The following is a 26,626-nucleotide window of genomic DNA, read 5'->3' on the forward strand; positions in this document are numbered from 1 at the left end:
GAAATAGTTGGTTTTAAAAACCCACACAATTCTGAAGCATTAGTTTCGGAAGAAAACCAAATGATTATGTACAGAAAAAAAAGAAGTTGTTTCAGTCTATATTCGGCAAAATAATACGTTGCTGCTTAAATGAAAATGTAATATTGCCTGATGAATCCTTCTGCTTTTGCAATGTCATGAAACTTTATTTTTATATTTGTATATACTCAAACTAAAAAGAGGGAACTAAGATATATCCTAGTCCTGAACAAATTGTGCCAGCCAAATACTTGGCTTTACTGATTTATTCTGATTTTCCTAATATTTGATTTGGGTTGAACATGCTCTGGCCATTTAGTCCTTGTCAGCCACTTCTCTTGTTTCTGAGAATACAGAGAGATTTGTCTACATTTCAGGAATAGGAGCCTCATACGGTTTAACTCCAAGTACCAGTAATCCACATCATTGGCTAGGCTGCCTAGGGTTACACGGAGTTACAGCTCAACCACAGTTGGAGAACCACACAATTGCCACTTGGGCTTACTCCCCCCATCACTCACAACTGTTAGTAGCTTCCAGCGACGTGGCAAAAGTTGCTATTACACAATATAGCAAGGAGAGAGGGGATGTGGGAAATTTTGCACAGAAGCAATGATCTTGGTGTGGAACATTGTTGGCCAGAGCTTGAAATTTTCACAGAATCACAGAGTTGGAAGAGACTGCATAGGCCATCCAATCTAACCTCATCATGCAGGAAAAGCACAATCAAAATACCCCCAGCCTCCAATTAAAATCATCCAAAGAAGGAGCCTCCACAGGACTCCAGTGCTGCTGGTTCCACTGTTGAACAGCTCTTACAGTCTGGAAGTTCTTCCTAATGTTCAACTGGAATCTCCTTTCCTGTCATTTGAACCCATTGGCCTGAGTCCCAGGCTCCAGGGCAGCAGAAAACAAGCCTGCTCTCTCTAGTTCCAGTTAGAATGGACTATATGAAGTCTTGGCTTGCCAAAGTCCTAATAATTCAGGGAGTCTACTCTAGGTAAAGGTAAAGGTTTTCCCCTAACACAAAGTCCAGTTGTCTCCAACCCTGGGGGTTGGTGCTCATCTCCATTTCTAAGCCGAAGAGCTGTCATTGTACATAGATACCTCCAAGGTCATGTGACCGGCATGACTGCATGGAGCGCCACAGGCCTGTAGCGGGGGGGGGGGGGGGGGGGGGGGATTTAGGGGTTCAACCCCAAATTTTTCAGGTTTTAAAAAAATAAATCGGGTTTACTCATGAATTTTAACTGGTTAACCAAAACCCCATGCTAAGTCTATGAGATGCAAAAAATTAAGAGTCCCTCCAGAACTGCAAGCACTATCTCAAGCAAATATTGACAATTTATTCACACTGTCATTACTTGCAGCAATAGCCGATGCAGCGAAGCAACCAAGTTGGGGGGGGGGGGGGAGGTGTTGAATGCTCTCATTAAGGAGGCTAGACTTGGTGGAGGTGGTTTACAGGGGCGGAGCTGTAGGCTATTGAAGGCTGCTCTGCCCCTGCTGTGCTTCAGCGTGAGCTAGGAGGCAGGTTTCAACTCCTCCCCCCAATTTTCAACCACCCCCCCCCCCCCCCGAAATTTTCAACCCTCCCCGAATTTTTTTTCTGGCTACGGCCCTGGAGCGCCGTTGTCTTCCTGCTGGAGCGGTACCTATTGATCTACTCACATCTGCATGTTTTGAACTGCTAGGTTTGCAGAAGCTGGGGCTGACAGAGGAAGCTCATGCCACTCCCCGGATTCGAACCTGCAACCTTTTGGTCAACAAGCTCAGCAGCTCAGTGCTTTAACCCACTGCGCCACTGGAGGCTCTCTACTCTAGTGGGGAACAATTACTTGATTTAGGTCTTTGAAAGGGTGTCGCATTGAAGACTTGTTTCCTGCATCTCCAGATTCCACCTAAACTTAAGGAGGAATTTCCTGACGGAAAGAGCTTTTCAACAATGGTATATGCTGCCTCAGAACGTGGTGGTCTTATATCTGGGGGTTTCTAAGTAGAGGGTGAATGGGTATCTGCTTTGATTCTATTTTCCTGCATGGCAGGGAGTTGGACTGGATGACTTTTGTAATCTCTTTCAATTCTATGATTCTAATAAATCCGTGATGGCATTTTTGTTGTCCATGGGTGGGTATACGCTGTTGAGTTTTCAAAGTTTTTTTTTTGTCATGTCAGGAGCAACTTGAGAAACTGCAAGTTGCTTCTGGTGTGAGAGAATTGGCCATCTGCAAAGGACGTTGCCCAGGGGATGCCCAGATGATTTGATGTTTTTATCATCCTTGTGGGAGGCTTCTCTCATGTCCTCGCATGAGGAGCTGGAGCTGATAGAGGGAGCTCATCCACCTCTCCCCGGATTCAAACCTGCGACCTGTTGGTCTTCAGTCCTGCCGGCACAGGGGTTTAACCCACTGCGCCACCGGGGGCTCCAATTTTCATAGTGATCCAAATGTCTTGATCTGAATACCGGGGAAATATATTACTTAAAATATATATTACTTAAAAGGATTCTTCAGTGTCTCTCAACTGTGTGGTTCATTGAAGCCCTACTCATCTAACTATTGATGTTTATGAGGATATATATCTGCAATCCAAAGTTGCCTGCAACTATAATTGGACTGGAGTGTTGTTGTTTGTTTTTTTATTTTGCTTTGACTACTTTTACACCTTTGCACCTTGTAATATGGCAAAGAAAGAGCGCTCTCTTTAACTCTAGATGACAGCACTGGCTGAAAGTCCCTCTTCTAAGCAGGTACTGAAAGTACAGAAGTGTTCTTGATTACTTTTGACAAGTGGTGTTTCTGATTGAATGAAAATGAAAGAGAACAAGTAGGATTGCTACTCTAGTGGCGTATCTGTCCAACAGAAGTCAGAGGAAAAATATCAATGGAAATGGGGCCAAAAGATCTACTATATAAAACATGCTTTTGCCCAAACTTTGCCTGTGTCTCCAGGACCTAAAGCATTGATGCCTTTTGAAAGTGTGCTTTCTTTTCTCCTCTCATCCTTGATTTAAAATGAGGCTGATACAATATCAGGAGTCTTTTTTCTAGAAAGCTCAAAGGCTTAAACACAAAATGTGAAAACCCGCTGGTAGGCATGTAGCGGGGGGGGGGGGGGGGGCTTTGAGGGCTTCACCCCCCCCCCCAAATTTTCATGGTGGTCTGCGAAAAGACCTTACTGGTACATTATTTAGACTTATGTTTATTCATATATGATCTGATCACCATGCTCAATGTATCTCATATGCATGGGGGTATTGGGGTAACGATACAAAAGGTTTGCTAGGGTAGACCCTCTTTCACTCAGACTCAGCCCCCCTGAATCAAACTCAGCCCCCCCCCCCCCCCCGAATCAAAATCCTGGTATGGGCCTGCCCGTTGGCTATTTTTATTTGAATGCTACATCCATTGCTGTTTAAATAAAACAAGGGCTATTCTAAGAATTTGTAGGATCCCGGTCCTGGTGGAGTATGCAAAAGCCCTGTTCATGGCAGAGCTTCTGGGAAAACATAGCACAAGAGATGTAGTTCCTCAATGGACTTAATCACATGGGAGACTTCCTCCCCAATGACAGCCTCTGTGGCAAAACGGTAGGGATAAGGGGCGACTCTTTCCATCGTGTGATGCTTCTTCATGGTGAGGCTTCCCCAATCACACGGGGGAAACATTTCCAAAGCAGCATGGACTTCCTCCCCAATGACATTTTGCCAGCCTCTGTGGTAAAACGGTAGGGATAAGGGGCAACTCTTTCCATCGTGTGATGCTTCTTCATGGTGAGGCTTCCCCCATCACACGGGGGAAACATTTCTGAAGAAGCATGGATCTGTGCTGAACTTCATTGAAATCAGCACAACACTGGCAGGTTCTTGTGTTGAAGGGAAGCTTCCTAGGGTGCTTCAACTCTGGTTGTGGGTGGGGCCTCTGCTAGGAGTCTAGTGCCATCATGTCATGGGCAATGTGTCCATCCATTGCTGGACTGGTGGGGAAGTGTCCTAGGATGCTAAAAAAGCCCTGTGTGATGAAGTGGTAGGATTGCTGAAGGAAACATGTGCTGTGGTGGAGTGAAGACATTCCTCAGTGTACTAATCAGAGCTGGCAGATGTTGGCTGCCTTCTCTGGTGCCCAGCAGTTGCCAGCACTGCTGGGCACTGCTGGCAACTGACTGAATGTAGGGGTGCTTATTCTGGCTGCTCTTGAGCCAGGAGAGATGAAGGCACCTTCTGTCTCCAGTGTAAGTCTCTACTCAATGATCAAGAGCAACTGGAACACATTTGGGTACAAGCTCAACTCTTGATTTGTGGATGTGGTGATGCAGTGGTGTATTAGGGTGGGCCTTGCAGAACAAGGAACTGGAAGCGACATATGCTGGCATCAACTTAATCAATAGTGTGCCACTTAGGAGATATCCTGCAAAGGGGAGAGAGACGTTCTTCCCTTTTGTTTGTGTTCTTGCCTGTTTGGAACAGACCCACACAAAATCCTAGGTTAGGATTCTGGTCCAGCAGCTGGCATCTATTTTACACCTAAGGTGACATGATAATAGGGATTTCCAGTAAATTAGGAATGAAAAACATGTGGTGGACCAAATGTTGTTTAATTGTGATCCCCATCAGTCCTTGTCAGCATAGTCAACAGTAATGGATGATGAGAAGTCTGATCTGGCTATGGTTGACCACGCTCTGGTTACATCTCGAATAGATTACTGAAACGCGCTCTACGTGGGGCTGCTTTTGAAGACGGTTCGGAAACTCCAGCTAGTCCAACGGGAGGCAGCCAGATTACTAACTGGAGTGACATACAGGGAACATACCACCACCCTGTTATGTCAGCTCCACTAGTTGCCGGTCCATCTCCAAGCTCAATTCAAAATGCTGGTTTTGACCTATAAAGCTCTATACGGTTCTGGCCCAGTTTACTTGTGCGAATGCATCTGCATCTACATCTCACCTTATAATCTAAGATCATCCGGGGAGGCCCTGCTCTCACTTCCGTCAACATCGAAAATGCGTTTGGCGGGGATGACAGACAGGGCCTTCTCGGCTGTGGCCCCCCGCCTATGAAACGCTTCCAAATGAGATAAGATAGACTCCATCCCTCCTAACTCTCAGGAATAAATTAAAATCGTGGTTCTGGGACCAGGCTTTCGGACAGCAGACATAATTAGCACTTTACATTGACTGGAATGGCATAACAGCTGATGATACTGTGATACTGTTTTACTGTTTTTAATTAATGCTGTATGTACTGTTTTTAATGATTACTTTATGTATTTAATTGTGGTTATATTATTGTAATTGTTAGGTAGCATATCGTTACTAAATGTAAGCCGCCCTGAGTCCCCCTTTGGGGGTAGAGAAGAGACGGGGTAGAAATACCAGAAATAAAATAAATAAACTCCAAACTACACTGGAGGGTCACAGGCTCCCCATTCCTGCAGGAAGAGGAGCAACAGCAAAGCCTTTGGCAGAGATTGGCTGAACTGCCTAATATTCTGAAAGACCAGAGGATCTGAAAAACATAGGATATGTGAAACGAAAACGTATGGGCCTATTAAAGCAGGAGCCACAGGGTTGAGAGGACAGTAGTTTAAGGACAGTGAAGACTGAGTAGAAAGTAGCCATAGGAAGAGGCAAAGGCCAGTGGAAGCATCCTAAAGGAGACAGGAAGGTTTGGAGAAAAAATGGGTAAAGTAAAAAAATGCACATGGCCAGCAATGTAGGAGTGGGGTATCAAACTGATTGGAAATAATCAGCAACATCTTTGGATACTAAATTTAATCTTGATTTTAAAATGGGAAGGACCACTCTTCAGATATGGCGTCAGGCAGTTCTTTATACATCCAACTCTGGGTCAACCATAAAACTATGGGTCGGACATGTCTGTAAACATCCCATCCCACGACCAATACTTTCTTCTATTTTCTATTAATTACTGCCTAAAAGAATCCCACACCTCGTGTGACTGTGGAGCAGAACAGACAACGCTGCATCTGTATGCTTGTCCACTTTGCCCTGCCTCATGTACAGAGGAAGAATTGTTGGAGGCTACAGACAATGCCATTGCTGTTGCCCGTTTTTGGTCTAAAGATATTAAGCCACCTGCGCTCCTTCTATTTTTATCGGTTTTATACTAATTTAAACAATGCTTTTGATACGAAATAATAACTACCAGCAAACAACTGATTTTTCAGCAGAAATGCTCCAAAGTCTTTCTTGGTAGAGGAGATCTAAGATAATTAATTAAACAAACACAACATGCCTTTTCAATATGGATTTGTCACCTTGAAGAATTGTGTTCTTTGCCCTACCCATCTTTGTGTTCTTTGCCCTATTAGGGTGCCTAATAGGATTGTGTATTATTATTATTATTATTATTATTATTATTATTATCTTTATTTGTACCCTGCTAACATCTCCCGAAGGACTCGGTGCGGCTTACAAAGGCCAAGGCCCTCAATAAAACAACAGCATAACAAATACAACAATAAAACTCAAAAAGCTAACCAATAAACATTAAAGCAATAACAGTAAAACATCAAAACAATGCATCATGACCATTTAAAACTAGGGCTGGGCCAAATGTAATGAATAAATCAAAAGTGCTGGACATGACAGGTGAAATGTAAGGATTTCAGGGTAGGTGCGATGTTCAGGCAATCTTAAATCTCTGGTAAAGTGCGTTTGGGACATGATACTGGGAGTTTCCTATTCTGGAAAGGCACACTGGAACAGCCAGGTCTTCAAGCTCTTCCTAAAGACTGCCAATGTTGGGGCTTGTCTGACGTCCTTGGGGAGAGAGTTCCAGAGTTGGGGGGCCACCACAGAGAAGGCCCTGTCCCTCGTCCCCACCAAACACGCTTGCAACGCAGGTAGGATCGTGAGCAGGGCCTCTCCAGATGAATGGAGGGATCGTGTGGGTTCATATACGGAGATGCGGTCACACAGGTAGGTGGGTCCCCAACTGTTTAGGGCTTTGTAGGTGAGCACCTGCACCTTGAATTGGGACCGGAAAATGAACGGCAGCCAATGGAGCTCCTTAAACAGGAGGATTGACCTCTCTCTGTAAGGAGCACCCGTTGAAATTTCCAGTTGAAATTTCCGAACCAGTTTTCAAGGGCAGCCCCACGTAGAGCGCATTACAGTAGTCCAATCTAGAGGTGACCAAGGCATGGACCACCCCGGCCAGATGAGCCTTTATGAGGTACGGTCGCAGTTGGTGCACGAGTCTCAATTGTGCAAAAGCCCTCCCGGCCACCGCCGACGCCTGAGCCTCAAGCGTAAGTGATGAATCCAAGAGGACACCCAAACTGAGGACCTGTGACTTCAGGAGGAGTGTAACCCCGTCCAGCACAGGTTGCCACCCTATACCCCGATCCGGTTTATGATTGACCAGAATGACTGATAAAAAACATTGGTTCTCAAATGATATCCCCTTCCATGAAAAATGCCTAGCTTTTTCATGGTGCACAATACCCATGTATTGCCATAATCCTCAGCACGAGAATCAATGCCTACCTGCTTTGTAAGGATGTCATCAAGTTCCTGAGGGGCAGGTAATTCTTAAGGCCAGTGTACGGGGAAGCGGTAGTTCAAAATAGCAGAATTAAACTATGATGTTGTTTAATGGAGGACATCTATTTTATTGCTTTGTATTATCACAGGTGCCTTTGTTGTTGTTGTTTTTTTCTAGTTGGGGTCTTGATGGGAGAGATACTCTCCTTCAAATTCCCCATCAGCACTGTTGTGGTTGGCTCAGAAACATGAAGCCAAAGCTTGTTATCTTGCCATGGATCAATATGGGAAAGTTACATGATTTGAAATGGGCGCTGTTCTCCCTTCCTGGGTTCCAAAAGAGAGCTCTCTTGTGTGAGAAAAAACTATGAAAGAATGCAGCTCGCTATCTACCTTATTGTAACAGTATTCACAAGAGAACTTCGGAAAAAAGTTGCATTTATTATTTCGACACTTAAGAGTTAGGCTTAAATGGCAATTTAATGGATGAGGGAGGCAAAGAAACTATAACTACCTAAGGTTCACATTGTAGTATATGTCCACTCTCAACTTGGAATCCCACTGGAGCAACTTGTTTTTCATTGCTGTAAGCCTTCCCTCAAACACATTTGTCTTCTTTCAGGACAGCCGTTCTTTATCTCAAGGCATTGCTTGCATACCGTCTCCTCACCAAACGACTAGATCAATTGCCATCTCCTCTGAGTTTTTCTAAGTTGTTCAGTCATTTCTTCTCCTTGCTGGACAAAGCTGCTCATCTTGGACTGCAATCTTAACTCTCCCATCTTGAGGCACATCAAAATGTTTTTTTTCTGCAAAATAAGTAAGAGAACGTATCAGTCCAGCCATTATTTGCAACCAGTATTTTAAAATATGTATTTATTTATTTACTCAGAACTTTTACATCCTGTTCTTCTCTACCTCCGTGGAGGGAATCAGAACGGCTAACAGCAAAAATTAAATGCTAGACAGTAAATAACAGTTAAAAAAAACATACAAATACAATAAGTTAAAAATACATATATCTATACATATAAAAATGCTCTGTGCATAATGAATGCCTGAAAAACAAAAGAACCTGTGCAGGTACAACTGCACCAGGAGCTCCAGTTTTGTTTGCTTTGCATTTAAAGTTTGTTATAGTCCTAAGTTTCAGGGACTCTGCAGATAGGTGGCAACTTTTGGCTGCAATCATAGGGCAAGCCACCTGTCAATTATAGTTAGGTTCCCTGGTCCCGCCCCCTTTTTGGGTTTTGGGGGGAATAGGAGCCAGTTTGGGTTCAGTCCACACAGAGAAGCCTTTCATGCAGGACATAATACCAAGAGCTCCTGTAGAAAGCTCCATCTTCTACGGCTTGGCCGGGGAGATATACAGCCCACAGCTTGGCCGGGGTTATACAGCCCTACAGCTCCTTTGCTGAAGGACTTCAGTCAGCCATCACGGAAACCTGAACTACTTTTCCCCTGGAAATCTACAAAGCTCTGCTTGGTAAGGGTCACTCGCGGAAGCCAGAAGCAGTTGGTACCGGGTGCAGGGGCTCCACGCCAACAGAGGCAAAGACAGACTGACCAGATTAGAAGTTAAGGATTTCCCCATTAGTTACAGTTATGAAGATAGTACCTGTTCCCTGTGGACAAGATTGAGGGAGAGCCAATAGACTGTTAAGAAAGCCTTAAAGTACCTGTTTGTTTTCATTAATAAAGAACTTTGTTGAACCTTTAAGCAATCTAAAGAATCTAAAGACTCTCTAAATCCAAAGGCCTTTAATCTGAGGCAGCCCCAGCATCCCGTTGGGCACACAGAACTTATGTCCTGTCTACAGTTTTATGCACAGGCCCAGCGTGCGACAGCACAGAATCAATGAATGAAATCACACCAAATTTGGCAACAAAACATCTCACAACACAAGGATCACTCAAAAAATTATGATTTTGTCATTTGGGAGTTGTAGTTGCTGGGATTTATAGTTCACCTACAATCAAAAAGCATTCTGAACTCCACCAACAATGGAATTGAACCAAACTTGGCACACAGGACTCCCTTGACCAACAGAAAACACTGGAAGGGTTTGGTGGGCATTGACCTTGAGTTTGGGAGTTGTAGTTGTAGCCCACCAAACCCACAAAGAGCACTGTGGACTCAAACAATGATGGATCTGGACCAAACTTGGCACAAGCACTCAATACAGTCAAATATAAACACAGATGGAGTTTGGGGAAAATAGACCTTGACATCTGGGAGTTGTAGTCACTGGGATTCATAGTTCACCTACAATCAAAGACCATTCTGAACCCCACGAACGACAGAATTGGGGCAAACTTCCCACATAGAACCCTCCTGACCAACAGAAAATACTCAAGGCCATCTAGTCCAACTCCCTTCACCAGGGCAAGAAAATGTAATCAAAGCCCTCCTGACAAAGAGCCATCCAGCCATAGATATAGATAGATATGATTCACACACACAAATATAGTATCTTAGATTTGAAAGGGACCCCTAAAGTAGGACAATCATATGTTTCATGTTCCAGAGTAGGCAAACCAGACACCCTTCACATCAACACTGACAAAGAAACAGCAAGAAATACTGTTTACCCATAAGCAGAAAGAAATTACATATATTAGAAACCAACACTTTCTCATTACTTTATTTTCCATATCAACAGACTGGGCCACAGCAACGCGTGGCAGGGTACAGCTAGTATAAGTTAAAAATACATATAAACCAGTTCACCAAGTTAAAATATCATCCAACTCAGTCCACACATTGTGGTCCAATAGCTCTTAGTCTGTACCGGTACCAATCATCACTCTGTGAATGCCTGATTCCAAATCCAGGATTTCACTTGCAGACCTAACCTCATTTGAGGAGAGTTTCATAGCCAGGGGGCCACCACAGAGAAGGCCCTACCAAGCATGACTGTGAAGGTGGTGGGACCGAGAGCAGGGCCTCTCCGGAAAAGCTCTTGATGGTTTATAGAGGAGAATACGTTCAGACAGGTAAACTGGGCCGGAACCGTAAAGGGTGTAGTGCACTCCCTGTACCCCGCTCCCGTGAGCACAAATCCATCTGAAAGTATATTCCTAAATAGCATTTTCTACTTGCCTTTTAAAATAACCACATTAACAAAATTTCTCATTGAGATCCTGCATGGCATACATAATCATGATGTTGTAGCAACACTCTATCTGATCCCCCCTCATTTTTAAAAAAATCAGGCAGCACAGCAAAAAATTTAAACATGATCAGCAGCTTAGTCAGACATACACAATAATACTTCAAGCATATAATATTTATATTGTAAACCTAAGTGAATTATTTATTGTAAGAGCACACAAAAGAAAAAGCATCTAAAACAAGTAAATTGAAAACAAAATATGGCACACAACTGCGTATGAAATTAAAGTTGTATATAGTTGTAAGATTGCCTAAATATACTAAAAGGCATCACATCTGAATTTGGAAGCTAAACAGGGTCAGCTCTGATTAGTATTAGAGGCTACCAATGAATGTCAGATAGTACTATAGGCTTCCTTTCAGAGGAAGAAAATGTCAAAACAATTTTGAAGTATTTTTTAAAAGAAAAACTTACAAAATGTATGAGGTTATCATATGTTGACAGATGACACGAAGGCACAGGCACACATGTAGCTATAAGACGGTAGGCTTGAGCCCAGATCAGTTTGACTGAAAGTGATTTGTAATATTTGGTGGTCCATTTCATGTAATTCCCCAAAAACAGAATGGGGAGGAGAGAACTGAAAAGCTGGGCAGAGTGGATCAAGAGAGCCAGATTTATCAGCTACTGGAGAGGATGGAGTTAAGTCTGCAATATACCTGAGGCAGGGTTCCATTGTGGGGCTTCTGGAGAAGGTCCTGCAATATTTTATCTCTCTCCCTGGCAGCGAAGTTTCCCATTACTTTTGGAAAAGTTCCCTAGGCTCCTCCTCCAGACAGGGTCCTGCTGGGAACTCACTTTCCCAGAAGCACTTGCATGGGGAGGGCATGGAAAAAACTCTGAGTTCCTCTGAGAGCATGATGGGAGTTGAAGTTTTTTTCTATCTCTCTTTCTCAGCCAATAAAGACCTGGTTATGTCCATACTCTGATTGGCTGAGAATGGACACAATTGGTGACTACAATTTCCAGAACCTCTCCTGTGATTTGTTTTATTTTTAAATGTTATGGTAAATTCTTAAAATACTTAAAATAATTCTTAAAAATCAGTAGATTGGTGAATTGTTCTGAAACTTGGTAGGCCTGCAATTGTAAATGGCGTCTAAAACTGAGGTAGGTTTCATGAAGGTAAGCCTTAAAATGACTTTAAAATTTCGCATTGTAGCCAATGGGCTGATCTTTGCCGAACGAAAATGGCAACACTCCTCCTGATTCGAGTAACTTCCTGGTAAACAGAATGGTTAGCCAAAAATGGACCTTGAAATGGCATGCCTTTTGGCTGAATTGTACAAGCCTACAAGACAGCAGCAATTCCCTCCTCGGTCACAACGGCCAACTTTTAGCACCACATATCATAAGACAGCTCCATGGTTCTTTCAGTGTGTTCAGCAGAAGGTGAACAGTGCGGTCTGATGATAAATGCTTAAGGCAAAATATGACATTTGGATATGCACTAAGTGTGGTCTATTAAATCAAATGCATTTCACACAGGATCAGTTAAAGGTTTAATTTTTTTGATTGGTGCTACTCAGCAAAATAGGGAGGTCAAGTATATATCTGACAACAGCACATTCATTGTAAACTGAGCTTGGCTTGGTGGGTTGTGCAAATTTGCGCTAAAGGATTGAATAAAATACTACATGGCTCTGATAATGGTTAGCTTTTAAAGGATTTAATCAAGCAATAAATTGCTTTAATTTTCCTAGGCTTATCTGAGACTGTCCAACCTACTGTTATTCCAAACACTTGAAGCTATAGTTGAGTTTAAACAAAAGGAAACAAAACACTAGGAAGTGATTTGTTTGAAGCCTATCCTCCTTTTAAAAAGCTAAATAATACAATATATGGAGGGAAATTGAGAACCTCTATGGAGGAATTTGGTCTTGTGGTGCTTCAGGCTACAGATGTTATGCTGTTGCATGCTGGGCCTGTGCATAAGACTGCAGACAGGACATAAATTCTGTGTGCCCAACAGGACGCCGGGGCTGCCTTGGATTAAAGGCCCTTGGATTTCCTTAAAACAGAGTCTTTAGATTGCTTAAAGGTTCAACAAAGTTCTTTATCAATGAAAACAAACAGGTATTTTAAGGCTTTCTTAACAGTCTATTGGCTCCCTCTCAATCTTGTCCACAGGGAACAGGCACTGTCTTCATAACTGTAACTAATGGGGAAATCCTTAACTTCTAATCTGGGCAGTCTGTCTTTGCCTCTGTTGGCGTGGAGCCCCTGCACCTGGTACCAACTGCTTCTGGCTTCCGCGAGTGACCCTTACCAAGCAGAGCTTTGTAGACTTCCAGGGGAAAAAGAACTCAGGTTTCTGTGATGGCTGACTGAAGTCCCTCAGCAAAGGAGCTGTAAGGCTGTATAATCCTTGGCCAAGCCGTGGGACCTTTCTCCCCGGCCAAGCTGTAAGGCTGTATACCTCCCAGCCAAGCCGTAGAAGATGAAGCTTTCTACAGGAGCTCTTAGTATTATATCCTGTGTGAAAGGCTTCTCTGTGTGGACTGAACACAAAATGGCTCCTATTCCCTCCAAAAACCCAAAAAGGAGGTGGGACCAGGGAACCTAACTATAATTGACAGGTGGCTTGCCCTATGATTGCAGCCAAAAGAAGCCACTTATCTGTAGAGTCCCTGAAACTTAGGACTACAACAAACATTCAATGCAAAACAAACAAAATTGGAGCTCCTGGTACAGCTGTACCTGCACAGATGTGGATCTAAAAAGAAATGAATACATTTCCTTCATGTTGAAAATTACCATGTTGATGACATACGGTATGGCCTAGCATCTTCAAGCAAGTTAGATTTTTATATGAATAGGTTTTTTTTTGTTTCTAAATGAAGGAATATTCAATAATGTGAGCTTCCACCTATGCCATTGTAAGTGGCACCGCAAGATATGAATTCTGTTCTACAGAAACCTGAGAATGCAGTTAAAGTAAAGGAAGACTATGACAATAGCTGTAAAGAACATAATAAAACACACCAACTGTATGCAATAATTAAATCTATTAGATATCAATCCAAAGTCACAATGTACTGTAATACAATGAGCACAATCCCAGCATGAAAGTTCCACTGAAGTGCACCCCTCCAAGCCGCGCAGAATGAACAAATGCATTTTTAATCATTGTTTTAAACAAAGTGGTTTAGCAATGACCATATTTGCCTGGTGAGAGAATTCCACAGGGAAACAGAGGAAGGGTAAGAGCGTTCTCAGAATGTATGGCTAAATTATAAGCTTCTGGCAGCTGAATGACATATCTGTAATTTCTAATTTAGTACAGCAGCACAGTGTGCCACAAACATAATTGAACTCACAACACACTCGGAAGAATAATATCTCCATTTATTATCAACTCCTTCAGGTGTTTACGGGGTACCATGAGTTTAGACAGATTTTCTTGGAATCATCTAAAATGATAATGCAGATAGATAGATAGATAGATAGATAGATAGATAGATAGATAGACAGACAGACAGACAGACAGAAACTGTGGAGTGCTACATAATAAATTCAACCAGCCATTTTATTTCCCAGTTTCCACATGTGTAGAGATTCTGAGTCAACTGTTTCCAATCTTCACTAGCCAACTCTATTTTCTAATGAAAAATTCAGAGTATAAGTAGGAAGTGTGTGCAGGTACAGATGTACCAGGAGCTCCATTTTTTTTTTGCTTTGCATTGAATGTTTGTTGTAGTCCTAAGTTTCAGGGACTCTGCAGATAGGTGGCTTCTTTTGGCTGCAATCATAGGGCAAGCCACCTGTCAATTATAGTTAGGTTCCCTCGTCCCGCCCCCTTTTTGGGTTTTGGAGGGAATAGGAGCCTTTTGGGTTCAGTCCACACAGAGAAGCCATTCATGCAGGACATAATACCAAGAGCTCCTGTAGAAAGCTTCGTCTTCTCCAGCTTGGCCAGGGAGAAAGGTCCCATAGCTTGGCCGAGGATTATACAGCCTTACAGCTCCTTTGCTGAGGGACTTCAGCCAGCCATCACTGAAACCTGAACTCCTTTTTCCTCTGGAAGTCTACAAAGCTCTGCTCGTGGAAGCCAGAAGCAGTTGGTACCGGGTGCAGAGGTTCCACACCAACAGAGGCAAAGACAGACTGCCCAGATTATAAGTTAAGGATTTCCCCATTAGTCAGTATACAGTTAGTATACAGTTATGAAGATAGTGCCTGTTCCCCGTGTACAAGATTGAGAGAGAGCCAATAGACTGTTAAGAAAGCCTTAAAGTGCCTGTTTTTTTCAATAATAAAGATCTTTGTTGAACCTTTAAGCAATCTAAAGACCCTGTTTTAAGGAAATCCAAGGACCTTTAATCTGAGGCAGCCCCGGCATCCTATTGGGCACACAGAATTTATGTCCTGTCTACAGTCTTATGCACAGGCCCAGCGTGCGACAGCACAAAGTGAAATAGTTATATATTTTTTACCTGAAATGTAAGAAACAAATATGAATGTTCCACAGTTGAAAAAATAAAACCATAACAAAACCGAAGATATATGAAAGAGGAAATGAATAGTAGCAAGATTCGAAAACCCTGGAAGCTTATCGCTTGTCTAAATTCATTGCAGTTTGGAAAGAAGAGCTGCTTTGTTTCATTCCTTGGATAGATCAATATGTCAATTAGTTTAACATCCCCTTGATAGAAAAGGTATTCCACTATACAAACAGTGATTTATGGGAATGCTTTAAAATAAATCAATCGACTTTCTCTAATGTGGGATAAATGAGTAAAATTGCTGGCTCTGGAGAGTGATGATCAAACAAGGTCCAACTCCTTGATATATGGGCAGTGTTTTGTTTTTTAAACCCACAACAGAATTCAATAAGTGATTGCATACACAGGCAGCTAATCAAGATATACTATGCCCAGGATCCAAAATGCACCAAGTGGAAAGCTATTCTTTAAATACACCCAGAGATTGATATTGTTCATTTGTCATCCATTCATGCAGATTCAAATTCAATTTCGTAAATTCAATTCAACATTTGGAGTGCTTTTATGTTGGTAGAGGGCATGGTATCAGTATGAAATTGGCTGTTATCCAGAATTATGATCGTTGGAAAGGCATGACTTTGCTAGAAATCATAACCTTTTGGAAAAACGATGCCATAACACAGCGTTTCTCAACCTGGGGGTCGGGACCCCTGGAGGGGTTGTGAGAGGGTGTCAGAGGGGTGGCCAAAGACCATCAGAAAACACAGTATTTTCTGTTGGTCATCTGGGTTCTGTGTGGTGGGATTCAGAATGCTCTTTGATTGTAGGTGAACTATAAATTCCAGCAACTACAGCTCCCAAATGTCAAGGCCTATTTTCCCCAAACTCCGCCAGTATTCACATTTAGGCATATTGAGTATTTGTTCCAAGTTTGGTCCAGATCATTGTTTGAGTCCACAGTGCTCTCTGGATGTAGGTGAACTACAACTCCAAAACTCAAGATCAATGCCCACTAAGCCCTTCCAGTATTTTCTGTTGGTCATGGGAGTTCTGTGTGCCAAGATTGGTTCAATTCTATCATTGGTGGAGTTCAGAATGCTCTTTGATTGTAGATGAACTATAAATCCCAGCAACTACAACTCTCAAATGACAAAACCAATCCCTCCCCCCTATGTAGACTTGTCCACAGCTGCATGGTATACCATGTCAGACTACACAGAGAAGCCATTGAAATCTACAAGCATGTGGACAATTTCAACAGAAAGGAAGAGACCATGAAAATGAATAAAATCTGGCTACCAGTATTAAAAAACTCTAAAATTACAACAGCAAAACAGCAGAGAGGAAACAACCAGGCACATCTTAACACCTCTCAACAAAAGATTTTCCCAGGCTCAGCCAGGCCTTCAAATCCTAATGAAGGTGGTCAGTTGAAACATTAACACCTAGCTCCAGCAGAGAAGAGCTCTTTGCCCCACCCCAGCCATTCCACAGATATATAAACCCACTGTCCTAATTCCAACAGACCTCACTACCTCTGAGGAAGCTTGCCATAGATGCAGGCGAAACGTCAGGAGAAATGCCTCTAGAACATGGCCCTATAGCCCGAAAATCCCCACAAGAACCTAGTGATTCCAGCCATGAAAGCCTTCAACAATACAGGGCATTTTTCTTTTAATCTTAGCAGTCCATAGTCTAAAGCAGGGGTCCTCTAACTAAGGCCTGAGGGCCGGATATGGCCCTCCAAGGTCATTTACCTGGCCCTCGCTCAGGGTCAACCTATGTCTGAAATGATCTGAAACAACAACAATAACAACAATCCTATCTCATCAGCCAAATTTTCACAGAAATAGTATAAACATGTTCTAATGTATGACTGTTTGACTGGAGACATGGGTTCACCTGATTGTAATCTTTTTCATTAACATCTGGATAAAACACCCCTCCACACTGAAAATGAACATGGTCAGAGAGATGGTCAAACAAAAACATCTCTGCTAGGATGATGAGCTAGGATGATGAGCTACTGATATCCTGTTTTATAGCTTCACACAGGGAAGGATTGTTTTCTTCATTATGGAGAAGCATTAAAAACCTGAATTTTCAGTAACAACTAGGACAATCTTCAAAGTGATCTTCTGGGCCCAGCCTGACAGGATGTCAGCTCCTGATGTCAACAATGGGCTGCTATCAGCTCAGTGGAATAGTTTTCTCTCCAAAGATATGACACTAGCTCTGGGTGATATGAAACAAATATAAACTCTCATCAAAATTTATCCACTGTTTCTGAATGATTAATGATTCTTACAAACTTTCAAAAGATGCTCTTGCAAATGTACTTTCAACATTTTGGGAAGAGATTTATGCTAGATTTACGATTTACACGGAGAAACCAATTAAACTGGAACATAACATGAGAAAAGCAGGGAAGGCTTTGAGACAAAGCACACTGTTCTGAGTATATTTCAAATTCTGATGTCTTAAAAGTAAGGAGGGCTTGGCTAGTTATTTCCTTGGGAGATGCAATTCTTTTCTGCAGTTCCAAATTCAGACTAACTAAGTTTTGGGGAAAGGCAATCTGTTACATCTGATCTTACTCATGTAACAAATAAACAATTCCTTCAATTTGGAGATTTGTGAATTTTGCTATGGGACAGTTTACCTGGTGAGGGAGAAGAGGAGTAATTTAAGAGTTGAATTAGTACATATTGTTGTCTTGTCCCATGATGAAACACTATCTATATAACTGATTTGCCTCATGACACAGAAAAATGTATAATATCACAAAGGACTACCACCTCACCCGCCTCATAGGAAACCTGCTACAAAACAGGAGCTTTTTTGTTGAGTTCCAGGGCCAGAGAGGCAGATGGCGGAAACAGAAGAATGGCCTGCTTCAGGGAAGCATGCTTGCCACATCCATGTTCAACATCTACACAAATGACCAGCCACTGCCAGAAAGGACAGAGAGCTTCATCTATGCTGATGATCGTGCCATTACTGCTCAAGCAGGGAGCTTTGAGATAGTTGAACAGAAGCTCTGCAAAGCTCTAGGTGCTCTTACTGCCTACTACAGGGAAAACCAGCTGATCCATAATCCATCTAAAACACAGACATGTGCTTTCCATCTCAAGAACAGACAAGCATCCCGAGCTCTTGAGGATCACCTGGGAAGGAATCCCACTGGAGCATTGCAGCGCACCCAAATACCTGGGAGTCGCTCTGGACCGTGCTCTGACCTACAATAAGCACTGCCTGAATATCAAGCAAAAAGTGGGTGCTAGAAACAATATCATATGAAAGCTTACTGGCACAACCTGGGGATAACAACTAGACACAGTGAAGACATCCGCCCTTGCGCTATGCTACTCTGCTGCTGAGTATGCATGCCCAGTGTGGAACACATCTCACCACACTAAAACAGGGGATGTGGCTCTTAATGAGACATGCCACATTATCACGGGGTGTCTGCACCCTACACCACTGGTGAAATTACACTGCTTAGCTGGTATTGCACCACCTGACATCCGCTGGGAAGTAGCAGCCAATAGTGAAAGGACCAAGGCAGAGACCACTCCAGCTCACCCCTTGTTTGGGCATTAGCCAGCACGCCAATGACTTAAATCAAGAAATAGTTTTCTAAGATCTATAGAGACACTTGCTGGAGCACCTCAGCAAAGCGAGAGTCCAAAAGTGGCAGGCTCAAACCCAGAGCCTCAATCAATGGCTTTTTTTGTCGTGTCAGGAGTGACTCCTGGTATGAGAGAATTGGCCATCTGCAAGGACGTTGCCCAGGGGACGTCTGGATGATTTGATGTTTTTATCATCCTTGTGGGAGGCTTCTCTCATGTCCCCGCATGAGGAGCTGGAGCTGATAGAGGGAGCTCATCCGCCTCTCCCCGGATTCGAACCTGCAACCTGTCGGTCTTCAGTCCTGCCGGCACAGGGATTTAACTCATTGCGCCACCAGGGGCTCCTAATCAATGGCTGATACCAAATGAGAGACTCCCCCCTGGGCACACAGAAAACTGGGTGACTTGGAAGGCACTGAACAGACTGAGCTCTGGCACCACAAGATGCAGAGCCAACCTTCAGAAATGGGGCTACAAAGTGGAATCCACAACATGCGAGTGTGGAGAAGAGCAAACCACTGACCACCTGCTGCAATGCAACCTGAGCCCTGCTACATGCACAATGGAGGGCCTCCTTGCGGCAACACCAGAGGCACTCCAAGTGGCCAGATACTGGTCAAAGGACATTTAATCAACTACCAAGCTTGCAAACTCTGTGTCTTTTGTATGTATGTTTGTTTGTTTGTTAAAAAATGTAATACAACTGTTCGGTTGCCTGACACGATAAATAAAATAAATGACAGAAGAATGGATAAGTAAAGTGAAGGAAATCAAAGACATGGATAAACTGACTTTTGCACTAAAAGACTCATATGGAAGACCAATGAAAAGAACAGACTGGAAGCTATTTGAGGAATACATATCAATATATCTAAATAGACATGACATAAAAGGAGAGGAAGAAGAAATTGCAGAAGAAGGAAGAAGACAAAAATAGATGGAACCAGAGAGAAGATGATTAAGGAAGTCAGAAGACCCCCATCACACCCCTGTACCTCTTTTCCCTCCCCAGATCCCGTACATCCCTTCCCTTGCCTCATACAATCCCTTTGTTGTTAACACCCCTTTCCCCCCTCTCAACCCCGACCCTTTTCCCCACCCTCAATCCTAATACTCTAACCCCCAACCTTTTACCTATATATCTGTAAGAATATGTCTTAATAAAAAATATTTAAAAAATAATAATAATAAAAATAAAATAAATGACACAGGTTCATATATGTATGGTGGACTTTCTCCTCTCTCATCATTTCAGTTCTTGCGATTGTCTAGTGACAGTGTGCAACAACAACAACAATAAACAACTTTATTTATACCCTGCCACCATCTCCCCAGAGCAGACTCGGAGCGGCTTACATGAGGCCAAGCCTGGTGATACATTACAGCAAAATAAATACAGAACAGCAAAAAATAACATCACAATAAAATAAGAAAAACACACAAAAATAAAACAGTTCCAAATAACAAAGTGAAAAATCAAACACAGTGGGCGATCCTAAATGAACTACATAAAATGATAAAACTCTGAATGAGATACTCTCAGTATGGGCAACTGTAGCTACTTCTTCACAGAATGGAGATTTAATTTCTGCAACACATTGCTGAAATATATCATGGTGGCCACAAAATTAAAATAGGGTTATACAAGTTGGTTAAAGATCTGTAACCCATGATACCCCCTTTTCTTGGCATACTGCTGTGCAAGAAAAGTTAAACCATACCATTGGATACAGGAAAATCAGTTTTTCAAATCTTTCTCTCTCATACAGCTGAGTCATTCACCACACAGAAAAATAATGATTGTAGCTTTCAGATTTAATTTCAAGAGAGATATTGACAAGCTGGAATGTGTCCAGAGGAGAGCGACTAAAATGATAAAAGGTCTGGAGAACAATCCCTATGAGGAACGGCTTAAGGAGCTGGGCATGTTTAGCCTGAAGAAGAGAAGGCTGAGAGGGGATATGATAGCCATGTATAAATATGTGAGAGGAAGCCACAGGGAGGAGGGAGCAAGCTTGTTTTCTGCTTCCCTGGAGACTAGGACGCGGAACAATGGCTTCAAACTACAGGAAAGGAGATTCCATCTGAACATGAGGAGGAACTTCCTGACTGTGAGAGCCATTCAGCAGTGGAACTCTCTGCCCCGGAGTGTGGTGGAGGCTCCTTCTTTGGAAGCTTTTACACAGAGGCTGGATGGCCATCTGTCAGGGGTGATTTGAATGCAATATTTCTTCTTCTTGGCAGGGGGTTGGACTGGATGGCCCATGAGGTCTCTTCCAACTCTTTGATTCTATGATTCTATGATTCCCATCATAAGGAGTTAATGCAAAAAATATGCTAAAGTGTACATATTATAACCAGGTAAGAATCTCTTTCAGTGATTCTTAGCTGGTTACCTCTTTTCGTGATGCTTATCAGCCTTACTACAATTTTTGAATGCTACTTTTGAGTTATATGTAAATGCCCGCAGAAATAAATATAAACAGTAATCTAGTTCCCAGTGTTTCAGCACAGACACAACAGTGAGCAAATATAGCTAAGCAAGCCAACAGGATCAACTTTCAGATTTCAGAGCAAAGCATTTGCTTATATGTAATTTCAGAAAGACTGGGAAATACAGCCGGATGACATTTCTTAAAAACAAGACTGAAAATAAAATTCCATGATGTTTACATTTTGTGTGTTTTATGAGATATCTGTTTTTCCGCGGCAGAAGATTCTTATGAGTCACAAAACACACAAATTTCAAAAGAAATACAATTTGTGAAGTTAAACATACACAATCTATTCACTCAGTTTGTTCTGCTTCATGTACATGCCTGACATTTAAACTACAGGTATGAAAGGATTTGGTTTTGATCTTATTGCTTTTGTGCTCATCACATCATTTTCATTTGTGTCCAACATAAATCTGCAGTTAGGATTTCTAAAAAAGCTTCTTGGGTATGTAGTCATTTTTGTACTGCTTAAAAATGACCTTTTGACTTAGAATTGCCCTCATTGTCAATTATCCAATGTGACATGGATAAACTTGATTAGGCATGATTTTATTTCCTTGGTTCCAAAGGAGGTGAATATGCCAGACTTCAAAACTATTTTTCTTTCATTATATGAGGCATTGCCACACTACACAAATGTAGATTTATTTATTTATCACATTTATATACCGGCCCTCTCAGCCCAGATTTCCAGACTGCCATATTAGCTACATCCCATGGAATCCTTGGGTTTGTAGTTTGGAGAGGGACCAGATCTCTTTGGATGAGAATTCATATTATTATTTGAAACATAACAAGCTTAGTCGTATTGGATCACGCGTCAGACACTTCCCAAGTGTCTAGGAGTGTGTGCGGCGAATAATGCGTGCAGTTTGCTTGGCTGTCGGAAGATCTGTTTCCACAACCAGCATCTCACAGTTCTCTTAACGTACCCATCATGCACAGATCTTCCGATAGCCAAGCAAAGCAATAATGTGACCTACACATTCTTGGAAAATGCCAATTATGCTTGAAATTTTTCTCTGAGTGATACGATGATCGTTCTGAATCAATCTGTCAACCTTTTGCTTGTGAAACTCAGTGGTTGCTGTCACAGGACATCCAACTCTTTGTTTGTCACACAAGTCAGATGTTCCAACCTCAACATCTTTAAACTTACTCGCCCAATTATGCACAGTACTCACACCAACACAATAACCATTAAGAGCTTGCATTTTGTGATGAATCTCCTTTGGGGTGGCACCTTCTGCTGTCAAGAATTCAATTACTGCATGTTACTTAAGTCGCATTGACTGACTGTCTGCGCAGGATTCCATACTTTGCACTTTAACAACACAACTGTTCCATGCTAAGGCTTCCTACCAAAATGGAACTGTAGAGGAGAGTCTACTGAACAAGCCAGTACCTGCCGCATACTATCTTCTCATCTGTTGAGGAGTTTCGAAGGTGGAGACATTACTTTTCATTCAACCCTCATAAGTAAACTTACCTTTTACTATTTTGAATATATTAGTGCACGAACCAGGAAAAAAGGGAGCCTGGGGACCGAATCTCTTTAAGTTCTTTACCTGTTTTTATCTGCCCTCTTCATTGTGTATTTTTACCAGGAAGCTCACATCTCATTTTCTTTAAGAGAACTTCAAATCTTAATAAGCTTTCTATCTGGCCAAATGCCCAAAGAAATCCCAATACCCACATTCTCCTCTGTAATTGAGGGTGAGCACACTTTCTGCATGCAATACGATGAGGCACAGATGGAATAGGAATATGTCTGCCTATTCTCTGCAATTTGGTAATTCATGGTAATCCATGGCTCTGGATGTCTCCAGCATGATCTTCTCCACCATAGAGATGGCTTCCCTGATCACCAGGACTTTAATCCAAACTTCCAACTCTGGGTGGAGGTTCCCCATGGTATTTTTAGGGTCTCACTGTTGCTCAAGCCACCTCTGGTCAGCCTCTCACCTTTCTGAGGTGCCTCTATGTTCCCTGGCAGTGGCTTTAGGAAACTGCAGTAATGTGGAGGGTTTTCTCTTCGTCCAGTCCTCCCAGTTACTCCTCTCCATTGGAGTGCCCTCTTTTACCTACACCCACCACTAGTGGAGGATGGCAATCAAATGGGGAGAGTCACTCACAAAAAATGGTGGTTCTCTTTTACTTCTCTTAACTCTCACCTTCTTCTACTATTCTTCCTCCCTGCTCCCAAGCAAGTGGGGGGGGGGGGGGGGAGAAATGGAGAAGATGTGCTCAAAGGTTAAATTATAAAGGGGGATATGACAAGGATAAGGATGTTGGGGAAGGAGAAGGAAAGGAAGGTCTAAAGATAAAGAAAAGAAACGATATGACTATCTAGTTAAGTCAGAAGGACTCAATCATGCATGTCCTGTAGGGGCAGTAGGCAGAAACAAGATGAGACTTTGGGGGGTTGGCACAGTGGCCAGAAGATCTTGGTTTTGTAACTCCTGCTTATAGGAGTGAGTGGGAGGACTAACACATTGCAACATATGCTACACTCATCTCCGCTTGGAAAGTCCATGACATCTTCTGCCAATGTGGAATTGCAGCTAAATGTAGGACTTTAACACACGAGTTAGGCAAGCTGACATTGCAGCTGGGCCCTATTACTTGAGCATGACATGGCTGGTCTCTTTATTCTGCGATTTCCCCCTCAATAGCTATTGATGGTTAAAATACAGCTCACAAAATTTCTGTCACTTACCTTGGTGCAATGGGTCCCTTCCAATTCGGTGCTGTCAGAAACATGATACTAATAGGCAGGATTCTCCTTCTCTCCTCACCACCACCTTTCTATACCCATTGTGAAGGAGACAATGAGTGATTTTTGGAATAGCTAAGCTTTGGCAACAAAACAAAAGAAAGGTACCCCTCCCTGCAGAGAAAGAGCAACATGTCAGCAAGAGGGAGGATGTTCTAAAAAGAAGTTGCCGGAATATTAAGTTACTGGAATTGCTCAGCTTACATAGGAAATGGGTTTGCGGTGAAGCACAAAGTTTGCAAGTAAAGAACAAATTGTGGTTTTGACAAACAAAGGTTCAGGCTAGGTGTAAGCATCAAAAGGTTGGTGGGAGGGGGTGTTGGAAAGAGTAAAAGGTCAACTGTCAAAGGTACTTTCCATTGTCTTGTTTACATGATGGTATAAATGTTTGCACAAATCAAGGAGGGGTGCGGCAGTCACTTGCAAGTGTTGGTTCCTGCGTGTATTCAACACGACTGTCTTGACCTTTTAAAGGCCATGATGAAAATAAAACCTTGGTTTTGATAATTTTTGGGGACTGCCTCCTTCCTTACATGCTCCCATGATGTGGACCTATGGACCTATAAAAGACTGTAAACAGGACTTAAATTCTGTTAGCCCAACGGGACGCTGGGGTTGCCTCAGAGAAAGGTTTTTTTGGGATTTTCCTGAAAAGATGGACTCCAAAGTCTTTAAAGATGCAACAAAATCTTTATTACTGAACAAATAACAAGGCTTCAACGATTGGATTCAAAGTTTTCTTAATAAACTGTTGACTTTCTCGATCTTGCCCCCAAGGGCAGGCAACTGTTCCTTCACTGTTGGAAAAATCCCCGACCTCTACGTGGGCAATCTGTCTTCTCTTCTGTTGGCGTAGGGCCCCTACATGGTTGCCGCAAAGGGCCCTTACCGAACAGAGGCTTTGCAGAACTTCCAGGAGGAGGAAGATGTTCACTTCCCAGTGATGGCTGGCTGAAGCGCTGTGGATCCTTGGCAAGAGAGCTGTGAGGCTGTATCTGTATATCCCTGGCCAAGCTATGGTGCTGTTTCTCCCTGGCCAAGCTGTAAATGATGAAGCCTTTTACAGGAGGCCCTGGTTTAAGTCCTGTAAGGAAGGCTTCTCTGTGTGGATGAGCCAAAATGGCTCCTATTCCCTCCAAAACTCAAAAGGGGGTGGAACTAGGGAACCTAATGATGATGGACAGGTGGCCTGCCCTATAACTGCAAACTTTAACAGGAAGCCACCCTGCTGCAGAATCCCAAGCCTTGGGCTGCAAGCAAACACTTAATACAAAGCAAATAAAATGGGAGCTTCTGGTACAGCTGTACTAGCACAGGACCTAAGTATTAAGACCCGATTTAGGGTCTCTAACAGTTGGTTTCCATTTATTTTATGTTTTATATTTATATTTGCATTTATTGTTTTTAAATGCAAGAATTGCACAATTTCACTAAAATAAAAACTAAATAACAGCGGCGATAGTATAGGGTGTGCAGAAATACAATTGTGGAACTACAAGTTGGTCATTTGGTGCAACTGTGCTCATGAAGAGAGGTGTTGATGAAGGCGGTGATGAGGATGCTCAACACAGTATGTAACTATCCACTATCAATGACAATGCAGCTGTAGTGGAATTGTGGGTTTGTGTAATAAAGTCCGAAGGGGGACCAGGGAGGTGAATGATGTGGTAACAGTCCTGGCTCATCCAATATTCCCAGGACTGCCATTATTTGCAGGAATGACAACTTATTGGCATTGTTTATTGTTATTCATCTGCATGGTACCAGCCATCTTTTCAAAAACTTAAGGTTAATTCACAGGGCAAGGAACTAGAAGACAATCATTTTGTTATCCCGAGGGGAGCAAAGGCAACCACTCTTTGAAAGCTCTTGAGAAAGCAATTTGACCTACTGCCAGGTTCATTTGCATTAAACATTTCAATTAAGACCAGCCCTCATCTCCTGTTGCTTCTTTTCAAATGCAAAGTGAAAATGAAATTAACCAATCCAGACTCCTTTGAAGAGCATTTGAGAGCCAAGAACAGAATGACTAATGTTTCCCTTTTGAAATTCAGTTGTTACACATGCTTCAGAAGATTGCTGGGACAATTTCCAAATTTACTCTCAAATGCAAATAACTAAAACAAAGGAAAACAAAGAAAAACAAGGCAACAGCATTCAAACAGCTCCTAGATTTATTGTGGTAATGCAATGTCAGAGGTTCAGGTACAGCAGAAAATGATATGGGAGGTGGATTCATGGGTCAAGGTACAATCAGTTTTTTTAGGATTCACCCATAGCAGTGAGTTCTAATTCTAATTATGGATGTTTTTTTGTGTGTTTTTTTTCTTTTTAAAAAGATACAGCAAATTATAAGTAAAACTTTAAGTGAGGTTTGCAACTCTGTGCCTTGACAATGAGAGCAGTACATTGCTCCATAGGGATGACTGTGCTGGTCAGCGTGCTGGAAGAAGCAAAGACCACCAGCACTGAAGCGATGGTCCTCCGCCACCAACTCCGCTGGACCAGCCATGTTGTCCGGATGCCCGACCACCATCTCCCAAAGCAGTTGCTCTACTCCGAACTCAAGAA

General features: G+C 42.5%; 1 protein-coding gene across 1 annotated transcript in view; it reads right to left on the minus strand.

Annotated features, from left to right (window-relative positions):
• Window positions 1-5,776: 5,776 nt before the first annotated feature.
• The window catches only part of SHISAL1 (shisa like 1), a 166,953-nt gene continuing 146,103 nt past the window's right edge, over window positions 5,777-26,626 (minus strand). The window contains exon 5 of the mRNA XM_060778160.2: window positions 5,777-8,337. Within this exon, the coding sequence (XP_060634143.1) occupies window position 8,337 (1 nt within the window). The 3' untranslated portion in view covers window positions 5,777-8,336. The remainder of the gene's footprint in view (window positions 8,338-26,626) is intronic.

This window comes from Anolis sagrei, chromosome 5 (assembly GCF_037176765.1).
Source record: "Anolis sagrei isolate rAnoSag1 chromosome 5, rAnoSag1.mat, whole genome shotgun sequence".
NCBI classification, from domain to species: Eukaryota; Metazoa; Chordata; class Lepidosauria; order Squamata; family Dactyloidae; genus Anolis; species Anolis sagrei.